This window comes from Canis lupus, chromosome 2 (assembly GCF_003254725.2).
Source record: "Canis lupus dingo isolate Sandy chromosome 2, ASM325472v2, whole genome shotgun sequence".
Lineage (NCBI taxonomy): Eukaryota > Metazoa > Chordata > Mammalia > Carnivora > Canidae > Canis > Canis lupus.
In genome coordinates, this window is record NC_064244.1 from 22,278,293 (window position 1) to 22,296,275 (window position 17,983).

General features: G+C 47.4%; 1 protein-coding gene across 3 annotated transcripts in view; it reads right to left on the reverse strand.

Annotated features, from left to right (window-relative positions):
* The window catches only part of CAMK1D (calcium/calmodulin dependent protein kinase ID), a 431,996-nt gene that overhangs the window by 41,456 nt on the left and 372,557 nt on the right, over positions 1-17,983 (reverse strand). For all 3 annotated transcript variants that reach the window (XM_025445547.3, XM_025445546.3, XM_035713757.2), the window contains one exon: positions 974-1,049. In XM_025445547.3, the coding sequence (XP_025301332.1) occupies positions 974-1,049 (76 nt within the window). The remainder of the gene's footprint in view (positions 1-973; positions 1,050-17,983) is intronic.

Below are 17,983 nucleotides of genomic sequence, written 5' to 3' on the forward strand. Positions count from 1 at the left end.
TGGGTAAGTCATGAGGAACATGGCCAATGGTATTGAGATAGCCTTGTCAGGTGACCAATGGCAGCTACACTCGTGGTGAGCACAGCATAACCCATAGAGTTGTCAGATCACTGTGCTGTACACCTGAAACTAATGTTAGCACTGTGTGTCAACTATATTCAAAGAAACACATTACCAATACATTTTTAAAAAGAGAAACACAAATCCAAAACGAAAGCACTTCATGCCAATCAGGATGGCTATTATAGAACATTGGAAATAAGTGTTGGGAAGGATGCAGAGAAACTGGAACGCTTACGCATTGCTGTTGGGAATGCAAAAGTGAGGGCGCTGCTTTGCAAAACAGTATGGAGAGTCCTCAAAAAAGCTGAACAGAATTACCATACGAGCCAGCAACCCTACTTCTGGTGTGCATTCAAAGGCAGACATTTGTACACCTATGCTCATAATGGCATTACGCACAATAGCCACGGGGCAGAAATACCCAGTGTCCACTGATGGATGGGTGGAAAAATACAGTGTATTATATGCATATCATGGACACTTATTCAGCCTTAAAAAGAAGGAAATTCTGTACCTACTGCAACGTGGATGAATCTTGAGGACATTATGATAAGTGAAAGAGCCAGTCACAAAAGGACAAATACTGTAGGATTCCACTGACGTGAGGAACGTAGAGTCGTTGAGTTCACAGAGACAGAATGTAGGACAGTGAGTGCCAGGGTCTTCAGGGAGGGGGGGATAGGAACTTTAGTGTGTAATGGGGACAGAGTTTCTGTTTGGGAAGATGAGGAATTTCTGGAGATGGATGGTGGTGACGATTGCACAATACGGTGCCTGTACTTGATGTCACCAAACTGTACATTTAAAAATAGTTAAAATGGTAAATTTTGTGTCATGTATATTTTGCCACAATAAAACAGAAAAAAAAGGAAGAAAGAAAAAAGGAGCCAAGGTGGCAAGCAAGACTTACAAGATGTAGGCAATCACCCCGATGGACCAGCAGTCAACAGCTTTGCTGTATGGTTTCTGGGCCAGGACCTCAGGAGCTGTGAAAAGATAAAGGAGAGACACAAGCCTGACAATTTAAATGCCTACAACATAAAACATCTTTAAAATTTTTTTCTTTTCTTTATTGTCTGCCCCTCAGCCTGAACTTTCTGTGACTAAAAACTGAGTAGAGATATAGGACTTATTTTATGTGTTGGCTTATCTAACTAGAAAAAAATCTGTGTGTATGTGTGTGTGTGTGTAATGAGATTAACAAAAAAAATCAATCTATCAATCGGAATAGGTGGCTATTTTATATTAGTGCTATGCTAGGTATTGCAGCTCAGATGAGGCTGAGTCAGAGAAAAGGATATTCCACTTGGAGCCTGGTGGGGTGACCTCACCTAAAATTAATTCAGGGAAGCATTTTTGGCCCCAGGGTAGGGCCCACCTGGGTGCTGTGGCGGTGTGAGCGTGAAGCCTCCTCCTAATGCCTTTATGGAGCTCATGATCCAGTGGAGGTGAGACCTGAGACCTGGTCCCTGGGAAGCCTGCCTTAGGCCTGCTCTCAGCTCACTCTTAAGGTGTTGGGCAAATGACCTGTCAATACTATCGTTTCATTTTCTCATCCGTGAAACAGCAAAAATGCTCCTTGATCCTGATTCCTTGGTTCTAACCCAAGAATGCTCCATCCCGGGAAGGGGGGTGTGTGTCTCAGCTTATTTTGTCTTCTCGTGCTTTTTAATCCTGGCCTTGTGGCTCCAGCCCTGGGCTGGATATCCACCCAAGTATCTGGCAACCAACAGTGGCTGCCATACATTTTGTGCAAAGAGTAGGTAAATACAAGAGAAAACAGTGCATCTTTACAAGCAAAATCCCCCTTTTACCCAAATACACTTGACTAGCATGTCTTTAGCATGGACATTCCAGAAAACTTGAGAGTACACAAAGTAAAACTACCAGGCATGGGCTGTCTGCTGGATTGTGTGTTCTATGGGTTTGGGATGCCTTAACTCACTTACTCACCTGGCTTTGGGGGGGAAGAGCTTAATTAGCATTATTATGAGGACTCCCTAGTCACAGGTGAGGACACAGAGGGATTGACAGATCCAGTAACTTGCATCAAGTGATCCAGCTAGCAAGTGGTCTCTATACCAACTTCCTCTCTGAAGTTTAACCTAAAAGAAGTGCCTGCCGTGGCCTGGGTCTTGTGCCAGGCATTCATAGATGTTTTCTACTGTAACCCTTTTGGCAACCTGCACACTTATCACACTCTGCACCTGATCTAAGGAAAATGAGCCTCAGAGAAGTTCTTTTTCTGACACCACACAGTAGACATGGACCAGTTGGGATTTGAACCGGGTCAGTCTCTTCCTTGTTCCAGTTCCAACCATCGGAATATATTTACTGTGAAGGTGAGTGCTTCTTTAGCTTATAAGAAAAGTCCTTTTGCAGAAAAACCGACGGGGAAATCCTCTCTTATATTCATTAAGGTAAAAGTTCCTAAGCAGGATGAGGGACACACACAAACGTTTGCTGAATGTTTCTGGTTGTGATGGTAAGAAATACAATCCACAGATAACCCCCAAGTCTACTTTTCGATTTTAGCCCCCATTCCTCCACACTTCAAATCAAGCTTTATTTTTTGCTTTTTTATCAAGAGCAAAATAAATTCGCTTGCGTGTCCTTTCTTGACTGTGTTCACCCTCAATGCAATGGCACGAGGAGAAACAGGACTATAAAGTTAGGAAACTCACGTATCGAAGAAGTGGCCCTTGGATAATTGGGAGCTGGCTGCATCAATACGTCCTTTTCCCTGTAACTGCTAAGAGCATATTTCTCAGACACTTCTATTATGGCAACTGACAAAAGGGAGCCGTTTCCCACAGTAAATGTCTTGCTGATTTAGGAGGTAAGCTCTCTCCGAGCTGATGTTCTTCTGGCCTGAGTGGCTGCAAGGGCACAGATGGTGGAGGTGATTGCATCTGCAAGGAGCTTATTTCTGAGTCTCCAGAGCCATCCATGTAGCTTGATGGAAAGTTCAGGAGGCAGGATAAGGCTCACCGGTGACTTCTGACCCAGTGTTGCTTTCCAGCAGGACAGACGGCAGAAATCCTGAGCACAGAGGCAGGACGGCGGGCAGGTGCCCTGGCTTCGATGTCATGATATCTGCTGGGCTCTCTGGAGAGATGGCAAGCCAGCCAGGCCCAGCCGCTGCATGGCACCAGATGTCAAACAGTGGTGCGGGGGCAGCTAGAGTGCAGCACAGGATTTGGGGCACAAGCTCACGTCACACACCAGGTGGGACATGGTGACAGATGTGGGGAAGGAGCCCTGAGAAGGAAAATATTGGCGTCCCCAATGGCTGTTTCCATAGTTTATAAGCAAAGATTGAGCTGATCTCCTGAGCCGTGATTAGTAGAGGGTTAGCCTGCAAGCAGATCTCACCCCTAGGAGGAGCTGAAACTGTGTTCTCTGGAACATTCCATCCTCATGCTCTCCGGCACTGTGGGCGTGCGGAGGGAGGGCTCCTTAACAGAACATCCTTGTCCTCCTTCTCCTCTTCCCCCTTCCCTGCCTTTTAGAAGGAGGGATGTTCTGGCCACCATCCATCATTCAGAAAACAAAAGAATAAAGAATACGGTGTCCCTCTGGAAGTCTGTATACCCCCGGGGACACGCACACTTGGCAACTCACCTTCAGGCTGGCAGGGCCACCCCCATTTGGGAGAGCCGTGCAGGGGCCTACGTGCACTTGAGCAGCGAGTGGCTGATTTTTATGCAGTGTGGAACTGGGATGTTACTTGAGACGTTTAGATTCTTGAAGCCACAGATACCACATATAATTTTTAAAATATGAGATTTTGCATAAATAGCGAAGTTTATCACAGCAAGTATATGTTTTTAAAAAAGGTATTTGGTTCTTTCTTAGATGCTTCTGGTCTCACAACTGACAAAAGGGAGACACTGATGGAAAGGTGCCAGGATCAGAAGCATGGGTTTTAGAGGGGAAAGTTCTAAATGATTAACAGGCAAACATCAAGGTAGCAATCCGGGGGTGGAAGTCTATGTACCTGTGCCAAACATTTCTTGTTAGTTTTCTGGTGTTGTGTCTTATCTAGGTTCTATCAACAACAGCACAGTAAACATTTTTTAACCAGTTGTTGGCAGATGAACCACTTGCCCGCTGGTGAGGTTCTTCACAGCACTTGAAACAAATGGAGAGCGTGAAGTCCTTGGATGTGTAACATAACAATAAAAAAGGGAAAGCAGACTGATCTGGAGAGTCTCACCAAACTAAAATATTTAAAAAACTATACAATGGCAACATACACTAATGGCCTTAATTCCAATTTCACTTTTGATTTGATTCTTGAAACCAAATGTTCTCAGGGCTCCTGGATGGCTCAGTCGGTTGAGTGACCAACTCTTGGTTTTGGCTCAGGTCATGATCTTGGGATCATGAGACTGAACTCTGTGTTGGGCTCAGTGCTCACTGTAGAGTCTGCTTGAGATTTTCTTCCTCTCCTGCTGGCCCTCCCCCTGGCTCACACTCTCTAAATAAATAAATAGATAAAATATTTAATTAAAAAAATCCAAATGTTCTCTGGGACGTTGTTTGAACAAGCCTCCCTATATCCCTTTAGCTACTTTTCATCTCATAGTGATTCTTGGAAAGCGTCAATTCTCAGGCAATAATCAAAACCTTCCTGACAATGTGATATGGCAACCAAATCATGCTGAATCCCTGGGATCTGGGATGTCTTTTTCTCTTGCTCTCCTCTGGGTCCTGCAGTTGGCACCTCTTGTTTGGCCAACCTGTTGAATTCTTCCTGGCTTTTGGCCCCCCTCCTACCCTTTCCTTGATCCTTTCAGCCTGTAGACTGTGCTCTGTGAGAATCCGCCTCTGGCTCTGATCACTTTGAGAACCAGCCACGCTCCCTCGGATTATATCAATCTTATACCATGTAATTCTTGGCAAGAATTCAGCTGTAATCCTAAAAAGTCACAGCATCCAGTTTACAAACTCTCAGACAGTGAATAAGCTTCCAGGCAGAGGAGGCCCAGGGCACAGTCAGCCAGGAGCCTTGCAAAGTGGGAAGGGTTCTCTGAGCCATGCCCACCACACATCCACCGCTCCCCCAACGCTGTCAGATGCTGAAGAACTTCTTCATCAAGGAGAAACAATTTTCCCTTCTGACTGTATCCAGCTCAATGCATGTGTAGTGGGAGGGTGACAATGACTCTCGCCACCCCCACACCTCCTAATAGAGGGAGGCTTTGAACTGAAATAATTGGAACTACTGGCACTCGGAAAAGAGAGCTGTCATTAAAAGGCACCGCAGCTTGTTGGTGATGCTATCAGCCCCCGGGCAGAGCAGGAAAGGGCTTAGTCTCCAGGTCAGCCTAGACAGAAGGAAAGGACTCGAGGCAAGAGGACACATATGTTCCTCCGGTGCATCTCCAGGCACAGTCCCTGGGGACCATCAGTGGCAAGAGACCCATCTAGTGATGCTGAAAGGGACATACGCAAGATAGGCAGTGGTTGAGTGGGAGCAGCTCTACCTAGGTGACATGTGTCGGGTTCCTGGGTCCACTCAGAAAAAAAAAAAATCCTGTAACACATCAGCCTCCTGGACCACCACGCCTCTGCATCTTTTCCCTGCTGCGTGAATCACACTGTCAAATACCAGGCTTCGTGCCACCGGACACCAGCGACATATCTCAGGTCTATATTTTTAGGGCTTAGCACATTCCATTTGGTTAACAAGTGGCTATTCCTAACATGAATTTTAGGGATAAAACAGGCTGAATTAGCTCCAATTCTCTGCGTGTGGCTGACTGTCATTCATACCATTCTCCTTTTAAAACCTTGTTTGCAAAGGGATTTCAGGATTACTACTTTTAGGTCTAATGGGCAGAAAAGATATTCTGTTAAGTGATCTCTCAGAACTTCCTCCCTGGTCCAAGGTTGGGGTTAACAACTCAGTTTTCTTAGCCACCCCTGATGGGAACAGCATCCCTCTGGCCAGTTTAGTTTATTCCAGCAAATGGGAGTTAATATGTAAAGGATGCAGCTTCAGCAGAGCATCCCCGAGCTACTGGAGATATCTGCGGACAGACAGATGTGGTCCTCCTTCTGAGGCTTTTCTCATGCTCTTCAGTGAAACAGTGGTTCAAGATTTAAAATAACTGAATTTACTGCTGTGAGACTCACCGACCCACCGTGATAAATTCCACTTGGTGGGACACATCCTACAACCTGAGCTGTTTTATATTGGTTGAGAGCTAGGGTTCCTGGTAAACTCCAGAGGTTTCAAAAAAAAGGAAAAAAAAAATTTCAGAAACCTTTTGTCTTGTTTTTAAAAACATTTAAATTGCCCATTTTCCTTACTGAAAATGAAGAAAAAGGCATAACCAAGTCTAACTGGACACGGGAAGAGCCGCTGTCTACTGGAGAGACAGGAGGAGATTGAGAAGATCTCACCGGGTCCACCAAGTTCACGTTCAAGGCCGTTTGTCCTCCTCTGTGGAAGTCTGAGTACCACTGCACTCAGCACCTCAGTTGACCACCTCCAGTGCGTGAAGGACAGGGTCACATTAGGAAGAGGGTGGCCTGGGATGGGAAGGAGCAGCCCTCAGTGCCAGAAACGGAAGCCCACAGCCCCGAACCACGGGGGCCTAGGCTGTGTTTCTTGCATTCTTCAATTGTTTACCAGCTTGGGTTCTGTTCCAGGCACTGGGCGTACGGTGTGAAGGAAGCTGACCCGGCCCCATCCACCTGAGTGCTGAGTGTGGACACGAGCCACAGAAGTCATGCCAGCCACAGCTGCCCTCCTAGGGGAGACGGTCAGACCAAGCTAGACAAGATCGTGGCAAGATTTTTAAAACTCTGAAAACACTGCACTTGCTCTAAATAAAACTCAAAAATATCTAGGAAGGGATATATTACCTCCAACAGTCAAACAGCGGGGAAGAAAGGCTGTCGCTAGTCTGTTGTGAGAATATGCCCTTGAGTTGTGCTCTAAGAATAAAGTAATTGGTTTAGAGATGAGGAGTAGGAGAGGTACGGGGGCTTGTTTTCTCATTACACAGGGGGTAAGGATGTGAAATGGTTGCTCGGATGTAGGTGGTTTTAACTTCAAACAACTTTAGTTGTCTGTATTTACGAAGTTTTAAATAGGCCCACTGACTCTTCAGTAAAAGAAATCTGGGATCTGCCACTTACTCCACCTGTGGACTCAGGTGAGTCATTTGATCTTTTTGAGCCTCTAGTTTGTTCATCTGTAAAATGGGCACCTTCACAGAGCCCGACCTTCAGGACTGTAATGAAGCTTAGTGAAAATAATAAACATAATAAAGTTACAGATAGAGCCAATAGTGTATCATGTAAGGACAAAAGGTTGAGAGAACCACAGAAAGAGAGAATGGAGGTTCTATTATTTTGTAGAATTTAGAATTTAGAATAAAGGATGGACAGATCCTTGATTTCATTCGGTACCCTGCCTTCATTCTAGCTTTACCTAATGGAACTGATTCATAAATGGGAGATTTCCTTCCTTTGCATTAGAACCTTCAGAAATCAGAACAGAACGGGGACTACAAGCAATGGAAAGGCACAGCTGAAGATTTGAATCTTTGAGTTCGAGGGCAAACCTCAAACCCCCTATACCAACCTCCCGCCTCGCTGGTCCCTCTGTCCATTGAGTTACTGATCTTTTGTTCACTTATTCGCCAACACACTTCTACAGGCCCCTCTCGGTCCAGGCACGGTTCTAGACACTGCAACCCAAGAACTGGGTTGTCATCATTGCTGACAGCGCCATGGGCATGAGAACTGTCTGTCATAATATTAATGATGCCCACCATGGCCGAGGGGCACTGGCTCACTGTGACCCCTTCATGGCTTTGTATTTATGGAGAGAAGAGCGAGACTGTACTCCTCCTACGTTCTCTCTCCCTGGCCCTCGGCCCTCCCTCACCCCATCCCACCCTCTCCTACCTCCAGGCCAGGGGTATCAAGATTGCCTTTGCCATCACCCTGAGCTCTCTTCAGTCGTGTAATTAGCAGCAAGGGAGCAATGCCCAGCTCCAGCCCAATTCTTCTTTTCACTGGCCTCAATTATAATTCTTTCTTAAAGGGAGATTAGAAAAATTTGCTTCAGAAGTAAATATTAATGTATCGTAATTTTTTTTCTAATTCTTGGGAGTTTGCAAAAGTCCTGCCATTTCCCTTACCTGCAGAACAGAGATGACCAGACCCCAAGATTAACAGCACTCTACATTTCCTCGAATGAGCTTCTGTTTTTGAAAATGGCTTAAAAAAAATTTTTTTTTTAAAGATTTTAAGCAGGGAGCCTACTTCTCCCTCTGCCTATGTCTCTGCCTCTCTGTGTCTCTCTCATGAATAAATAAATCTTTTAAAAAATTGATGAGATTTTAAAAAATCTTTAAAAAAAAAAATGATGAGATTGGGATACCTGGGTGGCTCAGCGGTCAGGCGCCTGCCCTTGGCCCAGGGCATGATCCCGGGATCTGGGATCGAGTCCCGCATCAGGCTCCCTGCGAGGAGCCTGCTTCTCCCTCTACCTATGTCTCTGCTTCTCCCTCTCTCTTTCTCTCTGTGTGTCTCTCATGAATAAATAAATCTTTTAAAAAATTGATGAGACTGTGCACACAGAGAGTGGCACTCTCACCTCCACCCCCTGAGATCTGGCAGGGAATCAGAGAACAGAATTACAGGCTGGGCCCAGGACCAGCGAATCTCAGAGAATTCATTAAATTTCTGTGCCTCAGTTTCCTGTCTCAAAGGGCACCTGCTACTCTGTCCTGAAGTTATGCCTTTGTGGTAAAGAATCTGAGCTCAAGTGAAGAGTTGCCCGTGACACCTCATGGGAAGGAATACGGCTAGGGATTTGTGTCCAGGGCTAGCCACTTGGATCCTAGTCTTCCTGTTTTTGAGGATTTCCACAGGTGGTGAGAAGGAGCAGCTTCCTTGCTGGTGGATGAGTAAACGAGGCCTTCAGTGAAACTGGAATCTGGCCCCAAAGAGTTAAGTGATGGCGCAGGTTGGAGAAGTGACAAGAGGGATTTCTTTTAAACACTGGGAGAGAGGGGATCCCTGGGTGGCTCGGCGGTTTGGCGTCTGCCTTTGGCCTGGGGCACGGTCCTGGGGTCCCGGGATCGAGTCCTGCGTCAGGCTCCCTGCATAGAGCCTGCTTCTCCCTCTGCTTGTGTCTCTGCTTCTCTCTCTCTATCATGAATAAATAAATAAAATCTTAAAAAAAAAACACTGGGAGAGAAATAGGACATATCAACCCAGTAGCTACCTGTTCAGGGATGATAGATAAAATTCTACAGATCAAGGAAAATAAATTTCAGGCATCCCTTTCAGGGGGGAGATTTGGTTTCAGGAAGAACCGATGACAAGGAGTAGGACTGACTGGAGGAGCCAGAAGTCTGTCGGTGGACATTCCAGCAGCAGCAGGGGGATTACATGGGCAAAAGCCCAGATAACGAGGGGCTTTACCATGAGCGTCCTCACAAGCGGTGCTGCTTCCCCGAGGGTTAGAGGACCGCCACGGGGATTGCTGGCAAAGGATACAGCTGCAACACAGATTCATGCTTTGCCTGCCCTCTGCCTTGAGCCCAATGTCATGGGAGCTCCGAGGAGTAGCGTGTTCTTGGGACAGCCCTGTCCTGCCCATATGGGTTCCCTTGTACTTTCTCACGCTGCCCTTAGAATTGCCAGTTACTAAAAACACATCACAAAACAGCAGCTCGCCCTGGCTTTCCTGGAGCCCCTTGAACTCCACCGCAGGCAGGCGAGGTCCCCACAGAAAGCGCCGTGCTGCTGTCTAACCCGGGCTGATGGGGGCTGCTTACCAGGCCTGCGCCACCCAAGCCACAGTGTGGCGGTGCCTGGAGGGGCGAAGCCGGGGAACGGGAAGGCAGTGGAAAAATCGGGGGGCAGCTGGTGGTTTAAAATATGGGGGATTATGAATCTGAAGCGCTACCTACTGTGCTAATGAGGCACCTACAACCCAGCAATTGCACTGGTGGGGATTTACTCCAAAGATACAGATGCAGTGAAAGACCGAGACACCTGCACCCCAATGCTTATAGCAGCAATGTCCACAATAGCCAAACTGTGGAAGGAGCCTCGGTGTCCATGGACAGATGAATGGATAAAGAAGATGTGGTCTGTCTATACAATGGAATATTCCTCAGCCATTAGAAATGACGAATACCCACCATTTGCTTCGACATGGATGGAACTGGAGGGTATGATGCTGAGTGAAATAAGTCAATCGGAGAAGGGCAATCATTATATGGTATCATTCGTTTGGGGAATATAAAAAATAGTGAAAGGGAATAAAGGGGAAAGGAGAGAAAATGAGTGGGAAAGATCAGTGAGGGTGACAGCACATGGGAGACTCCTAACTCTGGGAAACAAACAAGGGGTGGTGGAAGGGGAGATGGGCAGGGGGACGGGGTGACTGGGTGACAGGCACTGAGGAGGGCACTTGATGGGATGAGCACTGGGATGCTCTATGTTGGCAAATTGAACTCCAATTTAAAATAAATAAATAAATAAATAAATAAATAAATAAATAAATAAATAAATAAATAAATAAAATAAAATAAAATAAAATAAAATGTGGGAGAGACCTGGAATTCAGTGGGAAGGAAGAAGCGAAACATTCAGAGCCATTCTGGCCATTCTGGTGTTTGGGGTTTTAATCATTAAAAGAGAGAGAGGGGAAAAAAAAATAAGTTCCAAAGTGCCACAAGGCTTCCTTCTCTTCCTCACCACCCCAGCCCACCTCCACCCAGTGGAACCAGTTTAGAAACTTTGATACTCCATCCTAATATCCTCTCTGCCTCCTAAGGTTCCGGCAGGGAATCAGAGGACAGAATAACAGGCTGGGCCCGGGGCCAGCATATCTCAGAGAATTCGTTACCTTTCTGTGCCTCAGTTTCCTGTCTCGAAGGGCGCCTGCTAGTCTGTCCTTCTGCCATTCAGCAATCGCAGAAGGGTGAAGAGTGTGAAGAGTGAGTTAGGGTGCCTGGGCACGTGGGGGGGTGCTCCTCCAAGGGTTTACTCTCTGCCCATGTGCTGACAGGGAGCTCCTGCCCCCTCAAGGCTAGCGTCCCCACTGAGGGGGGCCCTGTTCTCTCTGACAAACGGGGTCTGGCTGCAGCACTCCGTGTGGCAAAACACTCACTGCTGGTTGTCACCAGCTAGCTGCAGGGAGAGGAAGAAAGAGAAAATTCTTCTCTGGGTCCTCCGCTTACTCATCTGCACCCTGCATGGCCATTTACGAGTTCTAGAAACCCTGTTTTAACACCAACAGCCTAAGAGCATGAGAATGATGTGATATTTTTAGCTAAACACTAAAATGTGAAATTTCAAGTAGCAAATAGAGGCTCCTGGGTGGCTCAGTTGGTGAAGCATCTGCCTTCGGCTCAGGTCATGATCCCAGGGTCCTGGGATCGAGCCCCATGTCAGGCTCCCTGCTCAACGGGGGGGGCGGGGGGGGCTGCTTCTCCCCTTCTTCCTCCCCCTGCTTATGCTCATTCTCTCTGTGTCAAATAAATACATAAAATAAAACAAATAAGGGAGCAAACTAAAAAATCAAGCTCTGTGGGAGAAACAGCCACACAGAAGAGTAGGGATGAAGGGCTAAGAGCAAGGGCCCACGGGGGAAAAGATGAGAGGAATCACCATGACAGGTTGCTGACCAGGACAAAAATGGTTGATAGCAACTTATTCTAGTCTTTTCTTATTCGTTCTGAGTGAAGGTGGGAAAAGTGGCAGTCAAGATCCTCCACACATGGATATTTGTATACTTAGAGGACCGTGAGTCACATGTCTCTAGAAATACAAGATGGCAGACCCAGAAAAAATCATGGAGCTCGGTTAGTCCAGCAGTTATTTTATATCCAAGAAACTGACAACCCAAGAGTTTAATGAAGGGCTCTGGCCTCCCACATCTCTAACCAATGGCAGAGACATGCAGGCGACTCGCATGCAAGTCTCAGTGCTGTGACTGCCACCAACTAGAGGCTGGGTGGCTTGGAGAACAAGTTGGGTCCTTGTCCCAATACCATGCTGGCTGCAACCACCACTTTCCAAGATCTCATCGGAGCCACAGGGCCCAGAGCAAGCTCTAAAGAGGCTGTGGTCTCATGAATTCAGGGCATTCCTCTATCAAAAAAAAAAAAAAATATGCCAAGAATATCGACCAGCCTTTCTTCATTCCATTTACAAGAGAACATGATGAAACTTGTTTCAACTATTTTAGGGAAGTTAAGCCAGAGCTAGACCAAAGATTTGTGCAAGCAGTACTACAAGTAAGTTAGGGAAGGGAACCAGGACTCCTTTCCCACCGAGTTAGGAATATGACAATCAGCCACCACGTACAGAACCATGGTGTGCTTCTGCTCCTAAATGCAGTGGTGGACTGGAGGTAAGTGCGCCTTCCTATTTTTGAGCAACATCCCACCATGAAACAGTGTGGTTGCTGGTGTGCACTCCAGAGGAAGCACTGCACAGCGGTGGATCATCGCTCGGTAGGGCTCGATGAGAAAAGAGTCTTGTTTAGCTCGGAAACAACACAAAGCAATGAAAGTCTCTACCACTCTTCTTGCCCTTTCTAAGGTGAAGTCTGGGACTCTCGAGTCACCCTGCTAGCAAGAGAACACCTGCGCGCCTTCCTCTGACGAGGCACCCCTGTCACTCAATCTACAGATGGTGGTTTGAAGTTCTTTGAAACTGTTTACTTTTCTTTCTGGAATCAGGAGAACCAGACCCACAGAACTGGGGAAATCGCATTAGTGCACAAAGAGCAACATCAAGAAATAAAACAACACGCTGTCCTCTACCAGTCGGAGGAGATTTGTCATCTTTAGTTTGACTAAAATGGGTGCTTTCCATGACTTACTGTTGTCTTTTTTAAGATTTTATTTATTTATTCATGAGAGACACAGAGAGAGGCAGAGACATAGGCAGGGGGAGAAGCAGCTCCCTGCGGGGAGCCTGATGAGGGACTCAATCCCAGGACCCCAGGATCACACCCTGAGCCGAAGGCAGATGCTCAACCACTGAGCCACCCAGGCATCCTCGTGATTTATTGTTTCCATTCAGTGATTCAAAAGAGAGCCCACTTAGATATCTTAATTTACATAGCAGAGCAAGTGACACAAGTAACTTTACTAACTTTCTAAGTTTGGACTTTTGCCTTATTGGTGACACCAAGGGGAACGTTTCACCTGGCTCAATCAAGTGGATTCCAAGTCCAGGTCAATACCATACTGACAGCCACCACGTTACCCCGAGGAGCTAATGACCACCGGATAGCCCCATCATTTCTTCTAAATTATCTCCAGGAACTTGTATATGCAAGTCCCCTCTCCAAGCCAAATGAGTCTGTTCATTTCTTCCACACCTGACTCTGGAACTTTGTTCTCCTGCTTGCCCACATCTGTCACTCTCTTCGTCTTGGCCCAGAATTCTACTCTTCCTTCCAATCACTCCTCCTCCATGAGTTTTCCCCTGTTCGTTCCAGCCCTTGCTGATTCCTCTCTCACCTGCATTTGTGAGGCTGCTTGTGACACCTGTCCAGTGATGGCATACTGCAAACGCGCCACCTTCTATGGGTCTGCATCGCCCCCGGCCGGAGTCCGTTGGAGGGGCCCTAGGTGTGAGAGCCAGTTCTAGGAGCTGCCGGCAGCGATGGGAGATGCTCATGGTCTCCTGCCACCACTGACGTGATGCTCTGCAAGCACCCTGGTTCCTTATAGAGGACATGTAATATCTGACAGCTGCGAAGGGTGAAGGGTGAAGCTCAAGATGCTCGGATCCTTTCACCTTCTCAAGCACCGGGTGCACCGGGATATTTGGGATAAACAGCCCTTTCTTCCTCACTATTTCATCATTAGACAGCTCATTTAAATTGAAGGTATCTTGATGCTGCCAAACTTCACTATTTAGCCGAATAGTCATGTAGACAAGAATAGTGAGAACAAGAACGCGATGGCCTTTACAAACTGAAATCAATACTCCTAGAAGGACCTAGAAGGAGTCTGGACCAAAGCTGAAAGCAGACAGTGGTGCTCTGTGCCTGGCTTGGGCTCCTGGACAGCACGGCCCCCAGAATCAGGAGGGCTGACTGCAGCTGGGCTCTGCTGTGTTCAAACTCAAACTGCCCAGTAGGGATGGGGCTGTGGCTTCTTTGTCCAAGATCCCAAATAGTGTCCCAGTCTCGCTGAGAGATAAGCCAGGAGTGGGGAGCAGGTGGAGGTGGGGGTGTCCAGAGCTAGGGTTGACAGCATGTTGGGGTCCCCTTACAGAGACCCACTTCATCTTCTGCCCACTGGCTGTCGGGATCCCACTGGCTGGGACAGATCCATAATTCAAGGCCCCCAAAGCCAATGGCCAACACCCAGTCTTCATCTTCCTTGACTTAATAGCCACAATGGACACAGGTACTCTCTCCAACCTGAGGTACTTCCGAGGTAACCACAGCACCCTGGTTCTCTTTCTGCCTCACATGCTCCCCCCTCACTGTTCCTTGGCCTCCAGCCTCAGTCCTTCTTCGCCTCCATCTCTCCCTGTCCAACCCCCATAGCCATTTCATCTGGGTTCATGGCTTCAAAATACATCCAGAAGCTGTCAAGACCCCCGGTCCAGTCCATCCTCAAGTCCACACATGGATTCTGTCCTTTTTAATTTGCCTACTTGCTAAATTTGTAGCCCCCAAATCAATACTTGCCATGCTTTTAGGTCACTTGTGGACATGAGCAGAGAGGCTCAAACTGTGTTTCCGAGGCACACGTTCCCAGCTGAGGTCAAACAAGGCCACGCTCTGCCCTCCTGTTTCGACGCTCACACTATAAACAACTGTCATTTTCATGATCTAGTTAGGGTCATGTTTTTCCCATTTCTGTGCATTTTTGTAGATTCATGGTTTAAAACGGCCCCCAAGTGCCGTGATGAAGTGCCTTCTGGTGTTCCTGGCACCAGAGAGCAAAGATGTGCTTATAGAGAAAATATGCAGCTAGATAAGCCTCCTTTAGGGCTAAGTTATGGGGCTGCTGGCCATGAGTTCAACGTTCATGAATCAAGACTGTCCATAAAATAAGGTGCCATGGAACAGAAATACACATAAAACAAGGTCATTTATCGATCAGGAGGTGCAAATGTGGTGACCAGAGGTTCACAAGGAACCTGACCCTGTACCTCCCCTGGGAACGGCAGGTCAGTCTTTACTAGCTCAGCGTAGACAGTGATGTTACAGGACATAATTCCTGCGCATAATGAGAATCAGACCGGCTCTTTCCCCAGAACTCCAGACTCACGTTCCAACTGCCTCCTCGACCTTGCAAATTCAAACCCATCAAAATCTGAACCCCTGATAATATTTTTGCAACCTGCTCTTTCTACTGACTTTTACATCTCAAATAAAATTAAAGGAAACTGCACCCTTTCTGGGGCTTAGGCCAAAAAACCCCCTTAGAATCATCACGGATTTCTCTCTCAATCCCTACTTTTAGTTTTCCAGAAAACCTCCATGACATTACTTTCAAATTTTATCTGACAACTTCTCACCACTTCTACTCTGTCAACCCAGCCCAGACCCCACCATTTTTCCCCTCCTTCCACCCTGGCCCTGCACCCTGGCATCTCTCCTAATCCCCGGCCTGTCTCCTAGAGGAATCCTGGTAAAAGTCAGATCATGCCATGCCTTGCGTCAGAACGTTCCCATGGCTCCCCTACCACCCTGAGTAAGAGCCACCATCTTGACAATGACTTCTAAGTCCTGGCTGCACGTGCCCTGCCTGTTACTTCTCTGCCTTTATCCTCCACTGCTCTCCTCTTTGCTCACATGGCTCCCGTTTCTCCCCCAAATACCCCTGCCTCAGGGCCTTTGCACTATCCTTGGAATGCTCTTCCTCCAAGTAACAACATGGCCAGCATCTTCACTTCTATCAAATCTTGACCTCACTGTCACCCTCATAGTGAGGGCTGCCTTGACTACTATGTTTAAAATCACAACCTCCTACACACACACACACACACACACACACACTCACACACCCCTCTCTTTCCTGCTTTATTTTTCTTCACAGCACTCATCAATCTAAGATACTAAAGAATAGACTTAGCTGTTTGCATACAGTCCGTCTCCCTCTCGCTCAAATGTAAGCCCCTTGATTGAGGGCAGGGATTTTTATCTGCCTTTCTTTTCCTTTCTACTGATGTGTCCCCAGTACCTAGAACAGCAGGTAGGCACTAAATAAATAATCCTTAGGTGATGAATAATGTAGCACTTACCAGATATTATTCAATTTGCCTGTTTGTCCTCTGTCTCTCACAATACTGTGAGCATTTTGAAGTCAGAAACCCTGTCCCTATATATTTATATTCCTAACACCAAGCCACCGAGCTCAGCATGTAACAGGGATCTAATAAATGCATGCTGAATGAACGGAAGAAGGGGAGAGAGAGAAAAATGCTAATTTTCAACAACCTTGGGTTTTTATCAATTTAACAAGTGTCTCTGCAAAGATGAGTGAGAGAATTCCTAAAGATGAATGTAGGAAACACCCGCAGTGCAGTGGGAAAGAGACACTGATACATAGGGACCCTGATGCAATGTAATCAGAGCCATGATGAAGAAATGGTTAGGAAAATGAGTAGGATGACGAGAGAGAGAATGAGGGGCACCTGGGTGGCTCAGCAGTTGAGTGTCTGCCTTCAGCTCAGGTCATGATCCCGGGATCCTGGGATCGAGTCCTGCATCGGGTTCCCCATGGGGAGCCTGCTTCTCCCTCTGCGTATGTCTCTGCCTCTCTCTGTGTGTCTCTCATAAATAAGTAAGTAAGTAAGTAAGTAAGTAAATACATACATACATACATACATACATAAATAAATAAATAAATAAATAAATAAATAAATAAATAAATAAATAAAATCTTTAAAAAGAGAGAGAGCGAGAGAGCGAGAATGGGTGTTGGTAAAGTGGCCAAAGTGGGGGCAACCTGTGAAGTGGACTTTGAGGGCTGAATAGGAGTTTGCATGCAGCCTGGGGAGTGGGGAGGAAACAGGCCAAGCTCTGCTGCTCCCTGCCCAAGATGTAGGTCTACAAGTCATGAGCTCCCCAGCGTGGCCCCTTCCCTGTTCTCAGAGGACTCCCCAGGCATCTCAGTGCTCACAAATGCAAATGCTTGGAGCTGCTACATTCCCACAGAGCTCCTCTTCTCCCTCCTCACCCAAAGAAAATTCCATATCTGGCAATGGAATTACTTGATGGCTCCACTTGCCACTATTTAGGGTGGTCACAGCAAGGGCCACATCTACATGGTGCTCTCGGTTCCGGGACTCGTCAGCGCCTGCACAGAACCAGACCTCCCAGATGACAGCTGCTTAGAAACCCAGAGAAAGTGCCACTTTGCATTTCCTGATTCACCTGGTGGAACAGGTTTCTCTCCTCTGGGCCTTTGACGAGAACTGAGAAGCGCACCTCCTTCATTTTTATTTGCCGCTCGCCTGGCCTGGAATGAACCGGAGAAATCCCATGCGCGCACCGCACACACCCCCACTCCCAGGCACACACATGTGCTCCCATGTGCATCTCACACCACAGCCGTGATGCCAAGTCCCCTCCACCCCACGGGGCCCAGATGGGTCCTGCTGTGTCATTTCCCAGGCCCAGGACAGGGACCGCTCGGGACACCGTCCATCTCATCGGGGCCTGGCCTGCGTGGCCTCTCTGTCCAGCGCACACCAACCGGGGACACCACGCCCGCCTTGGCCACACTGTCATTATCTCCTCCTGAGTCTGTGGCTTCCCTTCACCTTACCCCCCCCTCCCGGGGCCCCCAGCTGGCTCCTCTCTCCTGTCCTATGGGCACCTTCAAAGATGGGACGGCTGCGACCTAACGCCCTGACACCCCTGCCCGCGATGGAAGGACCAAGAAGGCCACTA